At 45.2% G+C, this 21,682-nt stretch overlaps 1 protein-coding gene across 6 annotated transcripts in view; it reads right to left on the bottom strand.

The window, feature by feature from the left end:
- ZNF541 (zinc finger protein 541) overlaps positions 1-21,682 on the bottom strand; it is a 220,630-nt gene that overhangs the window by 195,608 nt on the left and 3,340 nt on the right. For 5 of the 6 annotated variants that reach the window (XR_004540499.1, XM_033957312.1, XM_033957313.1 and 2 more), the window contains exon 2: positions 7,670-8,036. Coding sequence is in view for 5 of the 6 variants with exons in the window: in XM_033957312.1 (XP_033813203.1) it covers positions 7,670-7,964 (295 nt within the window). In the remaining variant the exon portion in view is untranslated. The remainder of the gene's footprint in view (positions 1-7,669; positions 8,037-21,682) is intronic. The other variant, XM_033957315.1, reaches the window with a different exon arrangement.

Genomic DNA, 21,682 nt, shown 5'->3' with positions numbered 1-21,682 from the left:
CCGCGAACTGGGTTTTCCAGAAATCCACACATTATATCCCTCTGCTCCTCCTACTTAGTTGAGAGAAACAGAGCCCTCTACTATTGTTGAGTCAAAAAGCAAACGAACAGCACTAGAACAAAGTATAGAAACAAAGAGGGATATGGGGAACCTCCCCGTAAACACAATATAAGAAAATAATTAATAACAGGCAACCTGGAAAACAGGCAAGAACATGACAGTAATATGGAACCAACTTGCTGCAGGCAACAAGCACAAAGTGAAACCTAGTCTGCAGTTAGGACATGTACTCAACACATGTAGAATGATTTTCCACAGAGCCCGTTTGCTGGAAGGAAGATACTTAGGCCTGAAAAGAGAAATATCCGAGGCAGAAAAAGCAGACAAGACAGAGAAACAGAGTAGATAAAAGGCGGACCATATTGACTCCGTCAGGGCTAACAGAAAGATTACCAAAGGTAAGAACCTAATCTTCCAAGTGGCTGTTCTACAAATTTCGGCTGGAAGAATCGCTCAGGAAACTTCCCATGAAGCAGCAACACCTCTTGAGTGAGCTTTGAGAGAAACCGGCGGCTGCTTGCCACAGGCAATGTAAGTTAATGAAATGGCCAGCCAAATCCATCGGGAAATAGAGACCTTGGATGCTAGCCTAACTCGTCTGGACTGGCTAGTCAGGACAAACAGATGGTCAGAAAGACGGAAGTCATTGGTCCTCTCTAAATAGTGGAGTAAGACTTTCCACATGTCCAGCCTTCTGAAGATCTGATCCTTCTGCTCTGACCCTGTGGAACAAAAAGCAGGCAGACGAACTTCCTGATTGACATGAAAATCCAAAATCACTTTTGGGAGAAAGGAAGGAACTGTGTGGAGGGAAACACCCGTTTCTGTGATTCAAAGAAAGGGTTCTCTGCAAGAGAGAGTCTGCAGCTTTGAAATACGCCTTGCTGAGACAATTGCCATAAGAAAGGAGAAATTTTCTTTCTTTTAGTCTCTCCAGACTGGCACAGCTCACTGATGGGTAATAGCTCACCAGCAAGTGAAGACTGAGACATAAACTTCTGGCTGTAGTACAAGTGGGCTGTGCAGTCCCAAGTACAATCAGTCTGCCGAATAGCCAAGCAGAACTAAGAAGTGCGAATTATAACAATAATACTTCCCACAAGAGGATCAACTACCATAGAGAAACACTGTTGGAAGTTGAATAGGAGAAAGACCTTCAGAAACATCCCTACAGCTCGCCAGCCGAGCCAAAGGCCGATGTTCTTTTAATCTCCCCTAACCTACCAAAAACACAAGATCCCACAGGAAAAAAACACATTCTTCACACAAATCCCGACCAAAAACAATCAGGGCAGGGACTGTGCCGATCTGGAGAGACTAAAAGAAAGAGAATTAGCAGGTAAGAACCTAATTTCTCCTTCTTAAGTGTCTCTCCAGACTGATACAACTCATTGATGGGATGTACCAAAGCAGTACCCATCAGGAGTGGGACCCACGAAGGGCGGCCACTAGCACGTGTTCCCCGAACACCGTTTCCTGATGCACCTGAGCATCCACAAAGTAGTGCCACACATAGGAATGGAGAGAAGACCAGACCGCCGCTTTACAGATATCTACCGGAGGCTCCAGGGACGACTCAACCCAAGAAGCAGCTTGACCCTAAGTAGAATGAGCCTTCAGAAATTCCAGAACAAACTTGTTTTGAAGATAAGCTGAAGCAATAGTCTCCTTGATCCAGTGTGCAATGGGGGCCTTGGAAGTACCATCCCCTTTACGAGAACCCGCAAAGAGCTTTCCCAACTACCCAAGACTGGGAGGACCATGGACTGGTTGACATGAAAAAGCGAAACCATCTTTGGCAGAAAAGAAGGAATCAGCCACAGCACCACACGCTCCCTCGAAAACTCCAGAAATGGAGGCCTACAAGAGAAAGCCTGCAGCTCAGAAAGCACAGTTACTTACCGTAACAGGTGTTATCCAGGGACAGCAGGCAGATATTCTTGACTGATGGGTGACGGCACCGACGGAGCCCCGGTACGGACAATTTTAGTGATTGCACTCTAAGAACTTAGAAAGTTCTAGCTAGGCCGCATCGCGCGTGCGCGAGTGCCTTCCCGCCCGACGGAGGCGCGCGGTCCCCAGTTAGGATAAGCCAGCTAAGAAGCCAACCCGGGGAGGTGGGGGGGATGCAAGAATATCTGTCTGCTGTCCCTGGATAACACCTGTTACGGTAAGTAACTGTGCTTTATCCCAGGACAAGCAGGCAGCATATTCTTGACTGATGGGTGACCTCCAAGCTAACAAAAATAGGGATGGAGGGAAGGTTGGCCATTAGGAAAATAAATTTTGTAAAACAGATTGGCCGAAGTGTCCATCCCGTCTGGAGAATGCATCCAGACAATAGTGAGATGTAAAAGTATGAACTGAGGACCAAGTAGCAGCCTTGCAGATTTCCTCAATGGAAGTGGAGCGGAGGAAAGCTACAGTTGCTGCCATAGCTCTAACTTTGTGGCCCGTAACAGAACCTTCCAGTGTCAGGCCCGACAGAGCATAACAGAATGAAACGCAAGCAGCAAGCCAACTGGATAGAGTGCGTTTAGATACAGGATGACCCATCTTGTTAGGATCAAATGACAAAAACAGTTGAGGAGATGATCTGTGAGGTTTAGTGCGTTCGAGATAGTAAGCCAAAGCACGTTTACAGTCCAAGGTATGCAAAGCCTGTTCACCTGGATGAGAATGAGGCTTTGGGAAAAAAACAGGTAGGACAATGGACTGATTAAGATGAAAGTCAGACACAACCTTAGGGAGGAACTTAGGGTGTGTACGTAGAATCACCTTATCATGGTGAAAAACAGTAAAAGGTGGATCGGCCACTAGTGCATGTAACTCACTGACCCTCCTGGCAGAGGTGAGAGTTATAAGGAAGACCACTTTCCAAGTGAGAAATTTGAAATGTGCTGTGGCCAAAGGTTCAAAAGAACATAAGAACATAAGCAGTGCCTCCGCCGGGTCAGACCATAGGTCCATCCTGCCCAGCAGTCCGCTCCCGCGGCGGCCCAAACAGTTCACGACCTGTCTAAATCACCAGAAGGGGCCCCCATGCCTCCTTGGTTTCCTAATTGAGTCCTATCTTCCTATCAAAGTCCTAGCCCTCCGGTCTTGCACCTGCACGACCTGGTTGGGTTTCTACATTTATTTTCTGGTTAGCTTTCTCAGTTAGCTTTCTCAGTATCCCACGATCCCTTTATCCCTCAGGAATCCATCCAGTCTCTGTTTGAATCCCTGTACCGTACTCTGCCTGATCACTTCCTCCGGTAGCGCATTCCAAGTGTCCACGACCCTCTGGGTGAAAAAAAACTTCCTTGCATTCGTTTTGAACCTATCTCCCTTCAGTTTCTCCGAATGCCCCCTCATACCTGTTGTCCCCTTCAGCCTGAAGAATCTGTCCCTATCCACCCTCTCTATGCCCCTCATGATTTTGAAGGTCTCTATCATATCACCCCTGAGCCTCCTTTTTTCCAGAGAGAAGAGCCTCAGCCTATCCAACCTCTCAGCATATGGGTAGTGTTCCAGCCCTCTTACCAGTTTCGTTGCTCTCCTTTGGACTCTCTCAAGTACCTCCATGTCTCTCTTGAGGTACGGCGACCAATATTGAACGCAGTATTCCAGATGCGGACGCACCATCGCTCGATACAGTGGCATGATGACTTCCCGCGTCCTGGTAGTTATGCCCCTCTTTATGATGCCCAGCATCAAAAGGAGGCTTCATTAAAGCAGAAAGAACCACAATGAGATCCCAGATAACAGGAGGGGATTTAAGAGGTGGTTTCACATTGAAAAGGCCCCTCATGAACCTGGAAACCAAAGGATGAGCAGAGAGGGGTTTTCCATGAATTGGCTCATGAAAAGCAGCAATGGCACTGAGATAAACTCTGATAGAAGTAGATTTGAGACCAGAGTCAGACAGGGAAAGAAGATAGTCCAACACCAGTCTCACTGCTAGCGACGTGGGATTATGGTGATGGAAGAGGCACCAGGAAGAAAACCGAGACCACTTCTGTTGGTAACACTGAAGGGTGGCCGGTTTCCTGGAAGCATCAATGATAGAACGGACAGACTGAGACAGAAGTGAATTAGCCGAAGTCAGCCTGAGAGATACCAAGCTGTCAGGTGCAGAGACTGTAGGTTGGTATGCAGTAGGGACTGACGGTGCTGAGTAAGCAGAGAAGGAAACAGTGGAAGAAGTATGGGTTCCATGGAACTGAGTTGAAGTAGAAGGGAGAACCAATGCTGCCTGGGCCACCGTGGAGCGATGAGAATCATGGTGGCTTGTTCCCTCTTGAGCTTGAACAATGTCCGCAGCATGAGCGGTAGAGGGGGAAATGCATATAGGAAGAGATTGGTCCAATCCAGGAGAAATGCATCGGGTGCCAGACGGTGAGGGGAGTAGAGTCTGGAGCAAAACAGGGGCAATTGATGATTGTGAGGAGCTGCAAAAAGGTCCACCTGAGGAGTGCCCCATTGAGTGAAAATGGACTGGAGAGTCAAGGGGTCGAGAGTCCATTCGTGAGGTTGGAGAATTTTGCTGAGATTGTCTGCTAAGGAATTCTGTTCTCCTTGAATGTAGATAGCCTTCAGGAATAAATGACGAGCTGTCACCCAAGACCAAATCCGTTGGGCTTCCTCACACAACAGGCGAGAGCCCGTTCCTCTCTGTTTGTTGATGTAGTACATTGCAACTTGATTGTCTGTGCAAATGAGTAGTACTTGAGGAAAGAGAAGATGTTGAAAAGCCTTGAGGGCATAAAACATTGCTCGGAGTTCCAGGAAATTGATGTGGTGTTTCTTTTCCTGGGCAGTCCAAAACCCCTGAGTTTGGAAGTCGTTCAAGTGAGATCCCCAGGCATAAGGGAATGCGTCTGTGGTGATCACGAGATGATGAGGAGGTAAATGGAACAGTAGACCTCTGGATAGATTTTAAGATGTCAACCACCAAAGAAGCGACTGTCGAAGAGACGATGTCACAGATATGTGTTGTGAGCAAGGATCCGTCGCTTGGGACCACTGGGTCGCTAGGGTCCATTGAGATGTGTGCAGGTGGAGACGTGCAAAAGGGGTGACATGCACTGTCGAAGCCATGTGCCCCAAGAGCACCATCATGTGATTTGCTGAGATGGTAATCTGTTGAAACACCTGCCGACAGAGATGAAGGATGGTCTGAAGGTGGTTTAACTACTGCCAGTTTATTCAAACTGACAACCCCATCGCCAAGAGGTCACGCCACGGGTGGGTGGGTTTCTTAGCCAAGGTTCCCAAGCCTTAAGTGGGTCTCTTTATGGTTCCCAAGCCATAGTCACACTTTATTTATTGCATAATGTTATGAAATTTATCTTCAATTAGTTGAATTGTTGATTCTGTAAATGTGTATTGTCGACCAATTACTGTGCTTGGTGCAGGCAGAATTGCAAAAATTTGGTCTTCAGAAATCCAACAAGTGTCCTTCCTAGGAGGCCAATGAAATGAGTGAATTGGTCTATGAGGATGCATGAAATTTATGATGTCTCGCAATGTTTCCAACCCACGATTTATCATAAATATGTTATGTATTGTCCAGGTTGAAGATTTTCTATCTTTAGAGAAGCATTAACTGGAGAGACATCCAGTGAACCAATAGTTGCAATGAATGATGATCATTCGTTTGTATTCGACTCACACATATCTTATGTATCCCATCAGGGATAAACTGATGATTTTCACGAGTTCCAGCAATCTTCTTTCTTGATTTGAGTCTAGCAGACTCAATTTCTTCTTTTGAAACAAACAAAAACTTGATTTTTGACAAATTTTGGTCACAAAACTTAAACAAGTCACTTGGTGAAAGAATTTGGTGTTCTTTTGGCCGTTGTAAGCTTGCATGTGCTGCTAACTTTTTAGCAGTTCCACCAATTCCATCGCAGGGTGACTTACCATGGCTTGTGCCAAAGAAATTCCACTCAGCATGAATACCAACTGGCCAAAAATCACTCCTGGTTGAATCTTGCTCCTCCCCTCCCCCTCCACTACCAAGTTTATGAAAGCTACTATTCCTTAATATGGAAAGATAAAGCATAGTTTTCCATTATTAATAAGCCACCACACAAACAACTTTTCAAAACTTGCCAAAGCCAATGACCTCACAGACTGTGGAAAGGATTCTCAAGACAGTCTGTGCCAGGATCTAAACCCTACCAAGAATCAGTACCACAGTAACAGTCATATCAGGTACCACCAAACTGTTGCCTGGAAGCCCTCTCAGACTTTCTTCAGAAGAAGCAGGCCTAAGAAATCTCAGCCCAGGCCTCTCTTATCCTGAATGCTGCACCAGTCCAAACATGCACCATCTGTTGTACACAGAGAAATACTGAAAAAAATTCCAGATGCACTACTCTTTATAAAGATCTGTCTCCTTTTTGCTGGTAGAGGGACATAGTGCTCCAATTTTAATTTTTAAACATAAAGCAACATGCCCCCTCCTTTTACGAAGCCGTGTTAGTGTTTTTTATCGCTGGCCGAAGCAGTAAAAGCTCTGACACTCATAAAATTCCTAAGCGTCTGAATTTTTACCGCCACAGTAAATGGTTTGTAAAATCATCACAACACATAAAACTAGAATGAAAAAAAATTTCTTATTAAGAGCCTGAAGACTGCAAAATTGGACCAAAAACTTTTTAAATCTAATACATTCATTATAATGATGTACTGGACATAAGAACATAAAAAGGGGGCAATTCTGTAACTGGGCATCATCATTTAAGCACCATTAGGCAACATGATAAGTGTCTATTCTATAATGGAATCTAAATACCTAGGTTCCTTAACTAATATCAGTGCACTTAATTTAGGCATCTGCAGATATACCATTCCTAGAACTGGTGTAAGTGTAACATGTATAACTTACAGTATTCTGTAAATTAAACACATAAGTGAGAGCCCTGCCTATATCTCACCCATGTATACACACCCCTTGCAAATACCTGCTCTGTAAGTTAAGCAAGTATTTGCAGAATACCTGTAATGCTTAAGCACCCTGCTAGCACAGGGATGTGTGCACACATGCATATGCAAGTGATGGCATTCTAAACATTTATGCACATAACACGTTAAGTGAGGGTGCCTAGTTTTAGAATTGCTCTTTAAATATAATACATATTTCAGAATACAGTCCATATTTTAAAATTCTTAATGATCTCTCCAAGCTGTCTACTTTTATTCTGACATGATATTTCTTGAGCAAGAGAAGTAAAATGAGCTTTGACATGTAAATTTTTACAGCAGGAGTGTATGCCCCTGTGCTGTCTTATTAATAATATACCTCGCTGTTCCAATAAGTTTCTTTCTTATCAGTGAAACATGATGATGCACTGCACTGTCAAAATATAAAAGATGCAACCAATAAAATGTGAATGTTTTTTCCAGATATAAAATGACAAATGAGACAATATTATGTATCATCAAGCAAAAAATGTTACTGGTAAAAGTTTAAATAATCATCCAAAATTTTAACTAGGAATGTTTTCATTCTCTTGCCATTTCAGCAAAGCTGTTCTTTAAGGTAATGAATCATTAATACACATTTGTTAACCATCCCCTCCCCCAACCCAAAGATCCATAATTTAAATGGACCCACCTTGCAAAGAAAGTAGTGAATCTGAGTCTGTAGAATCATCTCTGGTCTTGGCAGAATCACAGTCCTTTACTGCATACAAAGATAAGCTGTCTAAATTGTCATCCAAAACATCATCAGTTATATCTGTAGTTTGAAGGCTAGGTTCCAGATCTAGGTTGGGCAGGTCAGTATACATAGTGTCACCTGAGTCCAGACACAGACCTTCACTGCTGTAGGACCCCTGACCATCAGAAAACCCAGGAAGAAGCATCTCAGACTGCAGGGTGTTTGCATCGCTGAGGCCACAGCTGTTCATATCTAACTGCTTTTCAGCACCTTGTCACACAATATGGCACAGAGTGTGATGGGACATGAAATAGGACATAACCTACACCAGGCAAAAAAATTGTGGTTTTTAGACAGGCAATGAAACAATGTAGTACAACAAATATGTAATAACATATTACATATCTCAGAAGCAATAACAGGTAGCTGAGACTCAACATGTACACAAGTGTCTAGATTAGACTATTATTACAGCAAGTATCACCTAAAAACTTTCAAGAGTCTTCCATGCTTATAAGGAGGAAAAAGTTCCCAACAAATTTAGCTATTTCTAAATGTTAGTCTATATTAAGAAAAAGCTGCTGTGCTATCATTAACCATGGGTTTTTGCTCAAGGAAACTTTTAGTCATTCTACAATATTTGCTTTATGAAACTCAAAATCAAGAAAATAAGTTACAGACGTTATCTGTAAATGCATGTCTTATTTATTTATTTATTTATTTGGTTTAAGCTTACACCTTTTTCAGTAGTAAGGTGAGGTACATTAAGTATTAGATGCAGTTCTCCATCCAAACAGAAAAATGGACTGCAATTCTGTGGTACTCATGAGCCAAGACAGAATGGGAAAAAAGTGACCATTAGTTCTACTTTTGATAGTTTTCATCACGTGGCACAGCCATATAACAGCACGCTTAGCAGTAAATCCGAGACCGAGCTCATACTCCTGGCCTGAGGAATGAGGTTCATTCCTGTTACAGTATGCGCAAAACCCGAAGCCATTTGGAGAAAATGCCCCAGAGACAGAGGAAGGGAGATGCAAAAGATTTCCAACTTGCCACGCGGTCTCAACACCAAAGGTCACACGCCCATGCAAGGACCTTATAAATAGGTGCTTAAGGTTTATAGGTGGACCCTAAAAGATGCTGCTGTAGGTGTTACCCTGGGACAGTGAGAAACCTTCAAGTGCACGACTGCTCCATGTCACTAGCTCCACCAGCCTGAGAATCTCGATCAAAATCACTTTCAAATATAAGATTGTATCGTTATCTATAGATATCTATTTATATTACACGCTTATAATTTATACATGCACATACGAATATGTATTTGTTTTTGCGTTTGGGGGTTGATGGGGGTTTTTTTTGCTCAAGAGGTTGATATGGAAAATTACACTTCACTCTACGTTGCCACCTATACCTTGCTTTCCATCTATATAGGGCAGAGGAGGCCCTAGAGATGACGGGAGCCTCGGATGGGGAGAGGTTGGAAATCAAACGACTGTTCGCCCTGCGCGCGAGGAAGATCGGACACAGATAATCGCTGCAAAAATAAATACTTATATAGAAATAAGTAACGTGCCGGTTGGTTCGGTTCTCGTCCTGTCACGCCGCGATCCAGGGGAAGAGCAGCTCGAGAGAAAGGAAGAGGGAGAGTGACGCCAGGTGTTGTTTACTATAAAACCAATTAATAATGGTATCCACAGTCTGATCGCCGGCGTGTGAGCAACCGGCCGCACCAGGAGCTGCTTGTCGACGACCGCCCAACAGCGGCTCGCGCTCTGCCCTATGCTGCGCGCCTCGCGCTTCTCTAGCCACGCGCCGGAACTCGAGCTGCCAAGCTTGCGACGTGCCTCACGCGGTAGCACGTGCTCACCACTTTGGAGCTTGCGTTTCCAGGCATCCGGGGCATGATAGAAGCGCGGGAACGACGAAGCATAGAGGGAGGGGGTGGGGGGGGAAGTACCACTACTACTAGACCACTAGCAGATGCGGTAAATGTCCCCGCCCGGCGGGGGACCATAGCATTGTAGTCGATGGAATGCGGTAGTTCTGCTGCAGTTGGGAATTGTTGCTTGATGAGAACGGGACGATGTTACAGAATTGGGGGAGGGGGATGCTAGGACACTGATTCCTTCAGTGGCTGCACTCATGAGGCCGTGATGCGCAACGTGTGGAGCAGACCCGGTAAAATGGGGAGGAACAGTGCCAGCTCTTCCTTTTGCATTTCCCTAGTGCTGCTCTAATCAGGGGGGAAAAATTTTGATTATATTTGGCCCTTTGAATTGATTTTTCAATTTGATTTGATTCACTTTTCCTGCCCAATCGGGCGTTTTTTTGTTTTGTTTCAAACCTCCTGGTGGGCTTATTTTGTAAGCCTCTTCACCCAACCCATCCACCCCCTTTGCCCTCTCCAACCCCATGCTGGGGCTGTGGTGTCATAATAAACAAAAATGACTTTTCCTCTCTATTAGATCCTACTGTAAGTTCATACTGGCTTTTTAACACTAGCTCTGGCAGGATACACATTTCAAATCTGACATATTTAATCACAAAATAGAAAATAACATTATTTTTTCTAACTTTTGTTATCTGTTGATTTTATTATTCAAATCATATTGGTCCCAGGCTCTGATTTCTGTTTGTCTTCTGTTAGCTCACTAGGGTCTCCTATCCATTTGACATTTTCTTCTTTCTCGGTGCTCACCATCCAATTCCATCTCTGTACATTCCCTTCTTCTGCCATATCCAATATTTCTATTTCTTTCTCACTGTCTTACCATCTCTCTCTTCCTGCCTTGTGCCATGGGTCATACCTCTTTATTCCCCTCCATGCAGCATCTCTCTTCCCTCCATTATCATGTGCAACATTTATTTCTCTCCCCATGCACCCTCTCTCCCTTCCCTCCATCCTATGTCCAACATTTCTCCTCTCTTCTCCATGCATGTATCCATCCCCTCCACCATATGCAGGATTGCTCTCATTCCTTTCTACCTCTTTATTGCATCTCTCCCTTCCTCTACTCCACCCCATGGCCAACAATTCTTCCTCTCTCTCCCCCTATGAACAGCATCTTTCTATCTCTCCCATCCCCCTGTGCAGCAGCTTTCCCTCCTTTCCCCTGTGCAGCACCTCCAAACCAACCCCCTCCACTGTGAGATCTGACATACGAGCTTCCTAAAGCAGCAGTGGCAGGTGGGAAGAGGCAGTGCTTGGAACAGGCTGCTTCTGGTCTGCCCTGCAAGGGCTTCCCTCTTCCATGTCATCAATGGCATCATCAGTGATGCAGCAGAGGGAAGGCCCTGGTAGGGAAGGCCAGAAGCAGCCTGTTCCAAATACTGCCTCTTCCTGCCTGCCACTGTCACCGTTGCTGCTGCTTTAAGAGATCCGGAGGTGTTAGGTCTCACCTAATTTTTTTAGAAAGCGAATCGATTTGAATTAATTCACCAATATGAACCGGTGAATTGATGTGAATCAGGCAGCACTAATTCTCTCTCCTGCCCACCTGATGGCGGTTCCAGAACCACAATCAGAAAGCTGGCAGAGCAGAGGCTGCCAGCTCAGTGGATTCACAGCTTCCCCTGCCAACTCCAGAGCCACAATCAGCTTTTTTTAAAGGGCACAGCTGTTGCACATGTGTTGTATGAGCACACAACTGCACCCATTTGAAAAAAAACCTGAGTGCAGTTGAGCCAGCTGGCCCCAACAAATGTTTTTTTTTTTAATGAATGATGCTGTTGTGCATATGTTGTGTACCTCACACAATACACACAGGACAGCTACAACCTGCTAGAAAATTTTGCTCCATAAAAGGGGGGGCGTTCATTTTGTGCAACATAAGGAGAGTTCATTTAAATACTAATAAGCTCCTTGCGGTTTTACTTGCAACAATTTTTTTATTGAGCACATCAGAAATAGAGAAAAAAGACAATGAATACAACAGAGAACTCAAGGATGCACCAAAAGTCATACATCAGATATACCCCAATCCCCATAGTCCCCCCCACCACCACCCAGCCCACCTCCCCATTCTCCACCTCCAAAGGACAGTAACCAGAAGAAACAAAATATGGAGAAATTGCCAAAGGAATCCAACCCAATACAGTAGCGAATGCTGCTAGCAGAACAAAGGAATGACCAACAATAAACTAGTAGAAAAAGAACAAGCCACCCAACCCATCCAAGTAAGGAGGTCTGAACAAGAATCAAGCAAAAGCAGAACCTTCAGAGCCCTGGACTCTGATGAGACCCAAAGGATCATATAATGGACCTCCCAAAGAAGAAAGAAATAGAACAAAAAAGGAAAGGAAAATAAATAAAGGGGAGAGAAGCTGGGGAGAGGCCACCCCAAGGCCGCAAACCCCTCACCACTCAGTATAAATCAAATAAGCAAAGTATTAAGAATCAAACTGCAGGTTCAAGGAGATAAAGAGTAAATATAAGGACCCCACACCTGCAAAAAAAAACTTTGGCGCAAAGAATGAAGCACCCGACCCCTCTCAAGCAACATCAATGTATGCAAACGGTTATGCCAAGCCCAATAAGAAGGAGCACGATCCGAAACCCAGTACCCCAAAATAATTTTCTTAGCCACTAAGTCAGCCTTCCTCAAAAATAACCGACCTATCCCTGGGGGAAAGTGAAAAGCCTCATATTTATCTAACAGAAACCCCGCCGGAGTGAGAGGTATAGAACAGCCTAACAGAAGCTCCAAATAGCGAATCACCTGTCTCCAGAAAGCCCAGACCACAGGACAGCTCCAAAAAGCGTGAAAAAAGGACTTAGGAGCACTAGTACATTTCTCGCATTGCGCCGACTCTGCTAAACCCGAGTGAAATAGTTGAACTCACGTAAAATAAGGCTCCTTGCAGTTTATTTGCATAGGATTCTCGGTGGCTGCTACAAGGATTGGTTGCAGCCACTAACCCTTTTGTGCATCAGAAGAGCTTTCAGTGGCAGTAAGACTGTTTTAACAAGTCTTCCTGCCACTGATGTTCTAAACTTACCGTTCAAATCTGTGGGTCATTGTAGTGCCAGTAAATTTTCTGATTTCAAAAAGATGAGTGATGCTGCAAAAACTTTGCATGCAAATAAGGTCCACGGAAATTCCATCAGATCAGTTGGAGAAAGCGAAAGTGCAGAATAGTCGACAGAAAGAGGCATAAATGTGCGCATGCACCAGGAAATGGTACGTCGTAGGCACACATGAGCATGAATCGTAGGCATGCCTTATTGTGGCACATGCATAAGCATCCATCAATGCCACAGGCGGAGGGGAGGGATACATAAATATCAGCAAACCATGCAAATGCTTTTATCCACACCAGTGTTCTTCAACCTTTTTGCACCTATGGACCGGCGGAAATAAAAGAATTATTTTGTGGACTGGCAAACTACTAGGACTGAAATTTTAAAAAACCATTTCCGCCCCGTGTTCGCGAGCTCGATCCCCGCAAACCATCTGATCCCATCCGCACAAGCCTCAGTTATGATTTTATATTGAATGTATTTTATTCAAGTATAAAAAGAAACAATATTCTGTACAATTGTCATTTTAAAAATAAAAAATAATACAGAGCAAGGATCAACAAAATACCTGTCTCCCCTCCCCTTCACATATATCCCCTCTACTATCAAGAAAACTGAATAAGCCAAATTATTACAGAATGCTACACAGAAATATCATGCTAACAGAATACTGCAGTCACACATGACAGGAATAGTGTTAGAGGAGTGCAACTAGGGCAACTGCCCCCTGGTCAGAGAGAACCCTAAGCCAGCTGGAAGATATAGAAGCACTGCCTGGGCTTTGCAGTCCCCAGTTATGTCTAATACCAACTCTAGCAGGATATATATTTCAAATCTGATATATTCTAATCACAAAATAGAAATAAAATGATTTTTTTTCTACCTTTTGTTGTCTCTGGTTTCTGCTTTCATCTTTTCACTCTCTTCCTTCCAGCGTCTGCCCTCTCTGTCTCTTCAATCCAGCATCTGCCTCTTACATCCACTGGCTGCCCTCTCCCCCTTCCATATGGTATCTGTCTTCTTTCTATGCCCCTCTCCCCTTGCCATCCAACCTGTGCCCCCTCTCTCCTTTTTACATGATTCATTTCAGCTTCACTGCTCTCTTCATTTTTATCTCTCCTACACCAGATCTAGCATCTTTGTCCCTCTCTGCTTATTTCTCTGCTGACCCCTTCCCATCATCAATCTCTCTACTTTCTCATTCTTGTCTCTCCCCTTCCCCTCCTCTAATCTCCCTGCCAGCTATTTCCCTTCTTCTCCTGTCCAGCAGTAACTCTCTTCCCTTTCCCCTCCCAGTAGCATCTCTCCTTCTCCTTCCCTCCAGATCCAGTAGCACCTGTCCCTTTATTTTCCCTTGTCCAACAGCTTCCCAGACTCCTTTCCCTCCCCTCCCAGCAGCATTTCTCCTTTCCTCCAGGTCCAGTAGCAGCCTCCAACAGCCTCCAACAGTGGCTTTCTTCCCTCCCAGCAGCTCTCCATACTTGCCAGCACAGCGATTCACTAAAGCAGCCTTGGGTCCTTTGATGGGTCGCATCACCTCTGAGGAAAAAGGAAGTTGCATCATCAGAGGTGGCTGCAACTCAGCAAAAGCCCCAAGACTGCCTTAGTGAATCGCTGCGTTGGCAAGTACCGAGAGCTGCTAGGAGGGGAGAAAGCCACTGTCGGAGGCTCCCCATGATCTCACCAGCCTTGCGCAGACCAGCATGAAATTGCAGCACATCGATCTTGCCAACCCTATGTGAACCAGCAAGAATTTTCTGCGAATTGGCACCGGTATACGGACCGGCGGTTGAAGAACACTGATCTACACTGCTTGTGTGGGACACATATGCTACCCCGTATTTTATTTTATTTTTTTCAACTTTCACCTCTCATGTAATCGGCAGCCCTAGACCTGACAGCATATGCTTTTAATGAACATGCCTTTAAGACATGCACTTTTAACACACACATAAATGGCAACCCCTTCCATCAAGTATGATGAATGTATCATCTCATGCAATTAGCAGCCCAGACCTGATGGTGTATACTTTTGATGCACACATATGAGATGCACCTTTAACATATGCACCTGAGATGTACTTTTAACACACATGATTCAACACTAATGGCACCTCCAGACCTGCTGGTAACTTTAGAGCATTAAAGGTCAGCACTTCATTTTGTACATCACCAGGCAATGTCTGGGCATCGCCCGGAGTGCTTATTTTAATATTAATGACCTTATTGTACTACATTTACATAGTATTATCAGAGGATGCTATGAAGCATAGAAAAGACCATGCACCAGAAGCTAAAATACTTTGACATTAAACTGGTTAGAACTGGTTTAGCTTCGATCGTTAAAGGTACAGTAAGCTTAGAACATTGGGGCCTCAGTTTCTTCAAGAAGATTCTTTGTGGACTGTGCTTTGCCAATTACCCTGTTTCTCCCCTTCCAAACTGACCACAGGATGAGAGGAGCCACTTTGACAAAAGCATCCATTTTGTGAGGAAAACAAGAGGAATGGAGACAGAACTTGTAAAACCCTGAAGAACATGAGCAGGCACATACTACTTCCTTCTAAGAATAGCCACTCTCCTCTAATTTAGCCTCTCCTATTCTGTGGTCCCTTTCCTTTCCTATGTTGGGAAAGGAAGGGGATGGGATGAGACTAGAGTAAACAGCTATGGAGAGAAATTTTCATTTTTTGTCTGCTGAATAGTTATATTTTTATGGTCACTGAATTGTGGGTCAGTTTTCTGAAGAACATCACAATTTCATAAAAGTGTGAAGAGTAGCCCAAGTAGCAGCTCTGCAGAGTTCATCTGGCAAAATGGCCCGGGATTTCATCCAGGAGGTCGCTACACCTCTGGTGGAATGCGCTGCCAGGGAAAGAGGTGGTTGTTTCCCAAAAGAAATGTAGGAATAGAAAATTGCTACATAGATCCATCTGGCAATGGTTGCCTTGGAGGCTGGCCTGCCCTGTCTTGAGCAACAGGTCAGTACAAAAAAATGATCAGAAAGCCTGGTGTCATTAGTCCTCTCCAGGTAGATAAGACATAAGAATAGCCTTACTGGGTCAGACCAATGGTCCATCAAGCCCAGTAGCCCATTTTCACAGTGGCCAATCCAAGTCTCTAGTGCTTGGCCAAAACCCAAGGAGTAGCAACATTCCATGCTACTGATCCAGGGCAAGCAGTGACTTCCCCCATGTCTTTCTCAATAACAGTCTATGGACTTTTCCTCCAGGAAATTGTCCAAATCTTTCTTAAAACCAGCTATGCTATCCAGGGCCCTGTGCACATCCAACTTATGCAGGAGCTTATCTTGTATGCCCAAACCCCTAAGCTGAAAGGTGGGCAGACAAAGCTCCTTGGAAGGCAGAAAACACCTTCAGAAGAAAGGAATGAACTGTGCACAGTGAAACACCCGACACCGTGAAATGGAGAAATGGTTACCTGCAGGAGAGAGCTTGCAATTCCAAGACCCTTCTTGCTGAGATTATGGCAACCAAAAACACTGTCTTGACCATATGTTCTAGCAGGATAGCTTCTGAAAGAAGCTCGTAAGAAGCACAGGCCCGGCCCTTCAAAACCATATTGAGGTCCCAAGATGAGTGAAGTCAAAGTGAGAAGCCAGAAACTGAAGGCCATTCTGAGTCTGAAAGCATGAGATATTGGCTATCTGCACTTTGAGGGATGAAACCGCAAGTCCGTTTACGAGGCCAGCCTGCAGAAAGGCAAGGATCACTGGAACTGGAGCTCTCTCTGTGTCCATTTGCTCCTTGGAAGGTCTTCTAGGTCTTAGAATAAGCTGCAACCATCATTGGCTTCTTGGTCCTAAGGAGAATCGTAATCACAGCCTCCAAATAACCCTTCCGAATGAAGGCCATGCACTCAAGAGCCATGCTGTAAGACCAAGGTGTTCTGGCTCCTCCATCGGAACCAGGTCTTGACTGAGAAGTCCTGGATGAACAGGCAACTTTAGGGGCCTTCGGGGTCTCAGGGGCCTTTGGGGCCAGTCCAGCGCCACTATGATCACCAGAAGGATGGCTATCTTGCAGATGATCTGATCCCACCATGGCCCATGGTGGAAACACTTAGAGAAACAGATCTGAGGGTCATCCATCTTTGGACTGCACTTCCCTGCTCGACTCTGCAGCTGTAAAAGTGGGATGCTTTCACATTCTTGACCATCGCCAGATCCATGTCTGGTTTGCCCCAAGTCTGAACTATGAGGGAAAATGCCTTTTGAGAGAGACCACTCTGGGGGCCAGGGTCTGCCAGATGAGAAAGTCGGCTTAGACGTTCTCTTCTCCTGCCACATGGGCCGCTGAGAGGGCCTTCAAGTGAAGTTCCGCCCACTGGAACAGCGCTCTGAGCCTCCAAGCAGAAGGCCACGCATCTGTTTTTGTAAGCCATCTCTGTGATGTTGATTGAAAACACCCTGATTGCTTTCCCTGTTAGGACAGGCTGCAACTGTAGCAAGACCAACCGAATGGCTCTTAGTTCCAGACGACTGATGGACCATTTGCTCTCCGATGGGGACCAATTGCCTTGGAGAGGGTGAAAGTAGCAGAAGGCCTCCCAGCTGCTGAGACTGGCATCGGTCATGAGGGTCACCCATGCTTTGATTCGGAAAGGCATGCCCCTCACCAATTTCTCCCCTTTGAGCCACCAATGCATGTTGTGCTTCGCCTCCGCCATCCAGGAGAGCATCTGCAGGGAGTGATGTTACAAGAGAAGGGAGTGCTGGAGAAGGTGCATATGAGCTCTCATCCAGGCCACCACTTCCAAGGAGGTCGCCATCAAGCCCAGCACCTGCAGATACTGCCAGGCTGCGGAGCTTAGGCCAAGACCATGAGGATCTGCATTCTGAGCTTCTGTTTATGTGGCTTGGGAAGAAACATAGCCCTCTGTTATGTCAAAAAGAACTCCCAGATGCTCCAAACACTAAGTTGGCTGAAGATTACTTTTCTGAAAGTTGACTATCCAGCTCAGATTCTGTAAGAAGCTCAGCACCTGCTGAACCATGCACTTGCAGTCCGCCAGTTAGGGGACCCTGATTAGCCAATTGTCCGGGTAAGGATGCACTTGGACCACCATCTGGCAAAGGTAGGTCGCTACAACTACCATCACCTTGGTAAAGGTATGGGGAACTGTGGCCAAACCAAAGGGGAGCACCACAATATGGAAGTACTGAAGCATGTGAAATTTGGATTATCTCCTGTGAGCCAAACAGATGGAGATGTGAAGATATGCCTCTGTCAAATCCAGACAGGCAAGGAATTCTCCTGGAGCTACCACCACTATGATGGAGTGGACCATTTCCATACAAAAAGTGGGGGACTTTCAGGGTCTCGTTTATAGACTTCACATCCAGAATGGCCCTCCAATCTTCTGTGCCTTTCTTGGTCACTATGAAGTATAAAGTGTAACTGCCTTAGTCCGATTCTTTTTAGGGAACTGGTTCTATGGCACGAATATCTAAGAGTTGGTGCACCATCACTTGGACTCTGACCTACTTCTTCAGCTGTCTGGAGGGAGTAAATATAACTCAATTCTGTGCCCCTCCCTGAAAACATCTAGCACCCAACGGTCAAATGAGATCTGTTCCCATTTGTCCCTAAATGTATGAAGAGGAATGGCCATCCTCCTGGCAATGCTGCTTCTTATAGGTCAAGCCATCACAGGAATCTGTAGTTTGCTGCCGCCCAGGGCCGGATTAACGGATAGGCCCAAGGCCAACTCACCGTCACCTTTCCATTTTTTTTGAAACGGTCATGACAGCAAGATCGGGCCTCCCTCCGATGACAGCAAGATCAGCCCAACCCCCATGATAGCAAGATTGGGCCTCCCCCCTGATAACAGCAAGATTACCCTCTCCCCCCCCCTGATGACAGCAAGATCGGTACCCACCACGGTATCGACAGAAAGTTCAGCCACAGCACCTGCAAGTGGTGCTCAGCCCAAAGCTTCCCCTCTGACGCAGCTTCCTGTTTCCACCTGGGCAGTTCGTGTCAGGGGGAAGCTTTGAGCTGAGCATCGCTTGCAGGTGCTATGGCTGATCTTGCTACCCGCTGGCTGCACGAGCGTTCTTCGCCGCATCTATGGGATGGAAGCAGGAGCCTCCGCAGCAGGTAAGCGCTGTGGGAGGGGCGGCTCTGAGATATGTGAAGAGGGAATTCCAGGGGAGGGGTTGCTGCAGGTGTTGGTCACAGTGGGGAAGGAGCAAGAGGAGTAGCTGGTGGCGCGAAGGGTACCACAAACTGCAGCCCTTCCGAGAAGTCTGTAGAGGGGGTGCAGGGCCTGGATAAAAGTGGAGAAGAAGGAGCTGGAGAGGAGTGTGGGCTGCACCCAGAGGAGTTGAGAGGGAGAAGTGGAGGAGCAGAGGTCGGAACCCCTCGGAGGAACAGGAGAAGGTGGTGGTGGGGAGGGTTACAGGTCACAAACCCTCCAAAGAATAATGTAAATGGTGACCCACGCGAAGGTGAGGGGAAGGGAGGGAGATGGGCTTGGGGTGTAGGCTCGGAGTAGGAAAGAGAGAGAGAAAGGGGCAGATGATGGAAGTGGGGAGAAGGAGGGCAGATGGATATCAGTTGAGAGGGAAGAGCAGATGCTGAATGGAAGTGGAGAAAGAAAACACATACTGGATGGAAGGAGGTGAGAAAGAAAAGGGCATATGCTGGATGGGGGGGGAAGAAGAGAGTTAGTGAGATAGTAGAGGGGTGAAGGAAAGGGGTGGCAATCTATGGGTAGGCACAGTGAAGACTGAATAGTAAGAGAGAATTTAATTTAGACCGAAGAAGAAAATAGAGAAGAGAGAGATGCCAGAGCATGGGGGGAAAGGGGGAAGGAGACAGAAATATCAGATCTGAGTGGAGGAAATGAGAAGAGAGAGAGAAATGGAAGGAGAGAGATGCCAGACCTAGAGGGGAACAGAGGGAAGAAGATGGATGCCAGACCAAGGGGGCAGGGGGAGGGCAGGAGGAGAAATGGAAAGATGGAAGGTGGTTGGCAGACAGTTTCTGGAAGGGGCAGACAGTGGATGGAAGGAAGAAAATGACAAGATCAGGAAAGCAGAAACTGGGAGACAAAGGTTGTTAGGTGCCATCAACTTGTGCTCGAGTCCTAGTCCAATGTTAGATGAATATTGGAGAAAAGCAAAGAATACCAAAACCCTCTATACCTTTGCTTCATCGACTACAGCAAAGCTATTGACTGTGTGGATTACAATAAATTATGGAGAACTCTAGTGCAAATGGGAATACCCAAACACATAATTCAGCTGATAGAGAGCCTATATGAAAATCAAGATGACAAAGGTAGAAAACAAAATTATATTTTTTAATTTTTTTATTATAGGATAAAGTAGTATTGTAGCTGTGTTGATAAATGTTTATAAATAGAAAATGGAAATATGGTGATCATTTTATTGGACTAATTTTAATACATTTTTTACTAACTTTTAGAGTCCAAATTCTCCTTCCTCATGTTAGGACAGGATACTGTAACAGCAGTATACTTTACTGACCTAAGGAAAGAGGGTTTGACCTCTGAAACCTAATTTAAAAATGTATTAGTCCAATAAAATGATATCTTATTTTCCATTTTTTGTTTTATTTGTTAATTTGTAAAGTGATTTGAATCTCCTTATTGTCTGCTGATCTTCTTTTGCTCCATGTTGGATTCTTTGATGGACCGCTTGACTTGTTGTTTTGTTACAAATTAGCATACATGGAGTGGAACGTACCAGAGGAGTTATAGATTTGGTTGTTTATACATATGGGTTAAAGTTGGATGACAGAGTGAGGCAGTGGAAACGAGTTGCAAACTTGGTTATTAAAATAGACTTATGTTTTGAATAGTATTACTGCTTTACAATGCATTTGAACACTTTTATATACTTATGGAAAGGGTTCAGAATTAAAATCCTGGGCAAGTAGGTGGGAAGAGAAGGGGGAATTTGTTCAGAGATGTTTGGGACTTGCATAGAACTAAAACTGTACACTGGCACTGGTATGGTAATCTTTGTTGTTTGTTTTGAATTTTAAAATAAAAGAAAAAAAAGAAATACAAGAGGAAATAAAGAAGTAAATAATAAAATAGGTAAATAAATGGGGGCGGGATGTGGGCGGGGCAGAGCTAGGGGGCCCAGTGTACTTGTGTGCCTAGTGGCCCTTGAAGAATTAATCTTGCCCTGCTGGCGCCGATAACCACCAAATCTCTATGTGGACTCCTGAAATGGCCTCTGAGAGGAGTAACCAGATGAAAACTGGCGAGCTCTCCTGGAGCCACTAAATTTGGTTCTATTGCCTTTGGCAGGTCAACAGCTTTTAGTATCCATGAGGGATTGAGCTTAAAGTCAGATCGCTAAAAAGCCAAGATGGCCACTGTCAAAAAATCTGCACCGTTGGAGCTTCATGCAAAACTAAAAAATAGCAATTTTAGGACAAGATGGCACCGCAGTGAGGACTCTGTGTTTTTGCTTCCTGCCAGGTTTTTTTAAATTACCTGGATATTGCTTTGCGCTGCCCAATTTTAGCGATTTTTCCTAATGCCACAGAGGAGCTCAGCTGTGGCTGCTCAGCAGCCAGAGTGTCCTTCATTGTGGCAGACTGCAATCACAATATTCGCTTTGTCTTCAGACTGGGGCGTCCTAGCTCATGGAGGCGAGTTTGGCTTTTGGGAGCAAAATTTCGCTCAGCCCCACAGGACCTATGCCTCCCCAATAGCCACGAGACTTGAGAAATTTGGGAACTCCACCAGATACAATAGCAACATTGCCTGTGGAGAGCGAGGGCATGCTGAGTTTCCCTGTAGGAGCTGTGGCTTTGACATCAGTTGGAGGGGAAGGAGTCCGGTTAAAGTTGGGGGAAGGAATATCTCTTATTTCACCTCTGATTAAGCCTGCAGAGGTAACTCTGGATTCAATATGGACAGCACTAGACTCTCTTCAT

This window comes from Geotrypetes seraphini, chromosome 8 (genome assembly GCF_902459505.1).
Source record: "Geotrypetes seraphini chromosome 8, aGeoSer1.1, whole genome shotgun sequence".
Classification (NCBI taxonomy): Eukaryota; Metazoa; Chordata; class Amphibia; order Gymnophiona; family Dermophiidae; genus Geotrypetes; species Geotrypetes seraphini.
The sequence above is the reverse complement of the archived record's forward strand: the minus strand, read 5'-3'. Positions and strand labels throughout refer to the sequence as shown.